The 4,211-nt window shown below is 36.6% G+C and overlaps 1 protein-coding gene across 1 annotated transcript; it reads left to right on the forward strand.

Moving 5' to 3' along the window:
• Positions 1 to 1,915: 1,915 nt before the first annotated feature.
• LOC311580971 (olfactory receptor 52Z1P-like) lies at positions 1,916 to 2,872 on the forward strand (the record flags this gene model as incomplete). Its single annotated transcript, XM_084752806.1, has 1 exon — positions 1,916 to 2,872. The coding sequence occupies one exon, from the start codon at positions 1,916 to 1,918 to the stop codon at positions 2,870 to 2,872; it is 957 nt and encodes a 318-aa protein (XP_084608932.1).
• Between the last annotated feature and the right edge of the window lie 1,339 nt (positions 2,873 to 4,211).

Below are 4,211 nucleotides of genomic sequence, written 5' to 3' on the forward strand. Positions count from 1 at the left end.
CATGTCAGAGTCAGTTCCCACTCTCCACACAACTGTGGAGAATGTGTTCTCAAAGCTTTCACTATGGTAGATGTCTTGATGTATAAAATGATATATACTGTTGATAAAAGACTTTTACTCATCTCTGCTGTTGTTTCCAAGAATACCCTTTTATTAGTTAGGAGTGCTACCAATGAATGCATTATTTTAAAACACAAGAATTAGCTTTGTGCCATTGTCCTTAATAAAGATAAGATCTAGAAAGTTCTGTTATGAATGCACAAATGGGTGTATCCCAATACTCCTTTCCACCTGATTTGAAAGGTTGTTGTTTACAATGTAGAATATATATATATATATATATATATATATATATATATATATATATATATATATATATATGATCTATATTTTATTGTTTGTCTAGCATACGGTGATCCTAAACTGGTCAATAATTTCTTTTATTTTTGTGATTTTGTTTTCTCTGAGAAAGTTGCTCCCCTTACCTCTATGTTTATATTTGATTAGAAATGTAAAAAAGAGGAAAAATACTAAAATTTAAACAGAATCTAGAAAATTTAATGTGAGAAAAATAATCAGTGTAGGTGAGGGACACTGGGGTAAAAAGTGATGGTTAGGAAATAACAGGGTAGAGGAAGTGGTGGCGGCACACACTGTTAATCCTACCACTAGGGAGGCAGAAGGAGGGACTTCTCTGTGAGTTCATGGCCAGCTTGGTCTACAGAGTGAGTCCAGAACAGTCAGGGCTCTGTTACACAGAGAAATCGAGTCTCAGAAAAGCAAAAAAAGAGAAAAGAAAAAGAGAGAAAAGTTAATAGAATAGTATATATTGATTTAGTTCTAACAGAGTGCTCATGTGTTGTTTAAGCTGAAACAAATGTGGACTGTGATCATGCCACAAGATGATAGTTCTGGTTTTGAACTTTGTAAATCTGAGACTGTGCAAAGCAAACATTTTCTATATTTTTATTAACCTCTGAGAATACATTGGTAGAATAAGAAAAAAACATACTTCTTTATGAAAGTGTTTACATACAAGGCTTAACATTGATCTTAGTGATGTTGAGCTCCGAAGAAGACAATAAGAGTATCTTGACCACCACAATTCTAAAACAGTAAAGAGGAGAGCCCTCATCCAAAAGATAATGGAAACAGATTCAGATATTGATACCTAAACATTAGGTGGAACTCAGGGAGCCTTGGAAAAGAGTTAGTGGAAGGATTGAGGGAACTGAAGAGGTGAAGGACATCAAAGGAGACCAACATAGCCAATTAACCTGAGCCCATGGGCACTCATAAAGACGGAACCATCAACCAAAGAATGTCCATGGGCTGGTCCTAGGCCCACTTCACATATGAAGCTGATGGGCTGCTTGGTCCTCATGTGGGTCTCCAACTGTTGGAGTGGGGGCTGTGTCTGACATGGACTCTGCTGCCCTGCTCTGGATCCTAATTCCCTACCAGGACTACTTTGTCTTGCCTCAGTTAAAGAGGATGCACTTAGTCCTGTGTGACTTGATGATCCAGGGTGAGTTGTGGCTATTTGGGGGAGGTGGGTGGGAGAGTGGAACTCGGAGGAGAGGTGGGAGTGTGGTTGTGATTGAGATGTGAAATGAACAAATAAATAAATAAATGGAGAAAAGAACCAAGAAAAGAACAACAAACTAAAAACCAGCTATCATATGCAAAACCTTCTACCTATTCAAAGATCTGCAAAGAAGAGGCCTTATGGGTTTTTAATTTCCTGTAAATAACTATGTCTGGCTATCACTGAACCATGCTTGCCAATAAGTTGTTAATGGAATAAGTTCCACAAAGTGATATTTCATAATAATGCAATAAAACTAATTGCACCTTTATGTAATTTTTGTTTTCCTTCAGCTCCAAGCTCCAGTATCTGACAATAGACATAGAGATGACAATGTCTTCAAATCAAACGAACCTTAGAGACATCTGGTATACCATGATTGGGATCCCAGGACTAGAAGATGCACACATCTGGCTCTCTATTCCTATTTGTTCAATGTACATAGTGGCTCTTGCAGGCAATATCCTGTTAGTATTCCTCATCTTCACAGAGCATAGTCTTCACGAACCCATGTACCTTTTTCTCTCTATGTTGGCCCTGGCTGATATCATTCTGTCTACTGTGACCACGCCAAAGGTTCTTGCCATCTTCTGGTTCCGAGCTGGAGGCATTTCTTTTGCCGGCTGTGTGTCTCAGATGTTTTTCCTCCACTTCATGTTTGTGACAGAGTCTGCCATACTGCTGGCTATGGCCTTTGACCGTTACGTGGCCATCTGCTTTCCACTAAGATACACTACCATACTAACCCCGTCAGTAATTGGTAAAATGGGCGTTGCATCTGTGACTAGAAGCTTCCTCATCTGTTTCCCCTTGGTCTTTCTAGTTTATCGACTCACCTATTGTGGGAGAAACATCATTCATCACTCATACTGTGAACACATGGGCATTGCCAGGTTGGCCTGTGACAGCATCAAAGTCAATATTTACTATGGAATGACTGTGCCTTTATTTTCCATAGGCCTAGACATTGTGATTATCATCGTCTCGTACACCCTTATACTTCGTACGGTATTTAGAATTCCCTCCCGAGATGCCAGACTCAAGGCTCTGGGTACGTGTGGTTCCCACGTCTGTGTCATCCTTCTGTTCTATACACCTTCTCTCTTTACATTTTTTGCTCACCGTTTTGGGGGCCACAGCATACCACGTCACATGCACATTCTCTTTGCTAACCTCTATGTGGTAGTACCCCCTACTCTCAACCCCATCATTTATGGAGTTAAGACAAAGCAAATTCAAGAGAGGTTTTTCCAGGTGTTTTCTTTCAATAAGGCATGTTTTTGATATAAACGAAGGAGCCTGATCTTAATGTTATTTGTAGAAACTGCATAACTGAAGAGCATCTGAAGTTGCTCCTGAAATATTATATCATGAGAGCATTAAGAATAAGAATGACAATAACTTTGAGTAAAAGAGACAAGGCTGAGTTCTTGAGTGTCTGATAATAGCTTAATTTCTGTTCCATATTAAGGTCACTCATAACATCCCCAAGAGAACTAAGAATATCTCACATAATTGTAGACCAAGCAATCAAAAGCGAAAGTCTCATAACAATCCATCAGATACGCACCTTATTTTTATTTATAAAATCAGGAAAGATAATACTATACTTCAGAGAAAGTTTTAATTCCATGTTAGCAATGTGCCTTTGTCACTGAGAACCTATACCTTTAGTTCAAAATCAGAATTTTAGATGTCCAGTTTTGGTTATGACTATTACTCTTCTGAGGTCTTAAGTATTTAGCTGAAATCTGTATATATGAATGTATATGAATATAGGTGCACATATATGAATATAATTCTATATAATACATACAATACAAACTCTATTACAAGAAGCTCATATAATTCCAAAAGTGCCAAGGTTTTGCCAAGGAAAATGATCTGTGTGTTATTTTATTATGAATTGAAAACTAGTTTATTTCACGAATATTAGATTTTCCAGGCAGAAAAAAATCTTTGTTTCTCTTCCTTTCTCAGGCAATCAATTCTAGAGTACGCAAAATTGAAATATTTCAGAGTAAGAATTGGAAATTGAAATAGAGAGGATTTAGTCTCATTAGTACATTTGTTAATTAACTATTGAAATTAATCAAAATGATTTCCCCCTAAATAAATGAGAAAATAGCAGCTTCTCTGTTGGTCACTATTTATGACAGTGTGGACTGCAGGGTTACCACAATCTTCATGTTTACAGTTAATAACACTGGTAACAGGTATGCACTAGGAAGCTAATGTGATGAAAAGATATCAGGGCATATAACAAAGTAAAGTGAATAAATATAGAGTGATTCCAAATATTCACTTAACCAAAAAGAGTGTAACTTTCTAATGATTATAAACACTCTCAGCACTGAGGACAAATGTGAACTAACGAATAATGTCATGAATGCCTTAGATATATTTATTAAGATGCATCCTAAAACTGTACTGTAGTAGAATTGTCACAAGAGAAGGTATCACTAAGAACTTGTACAGAAATAAAGCTTTAAATCTTTTACATAAAAATGAGTAATGTAAAATGATACATGTTATATTATCTCAAATACATGGATGCCCCAACTCAGACTCATATAAAGCATTATTTGCATTATATTTGCATAAAAATAAAGAATAAATAAAA

This window comes from Acomys minous (genome assembly GCF_964271855.1).
Source record: "Acomys minous genome assembly, chromosome: 2".
Taxonomy (NCBI): Eukaryota; Metazoa; Chordata; class Mammalia; order Rodentia; family Muridae; genus Acomys; species Acomys minous.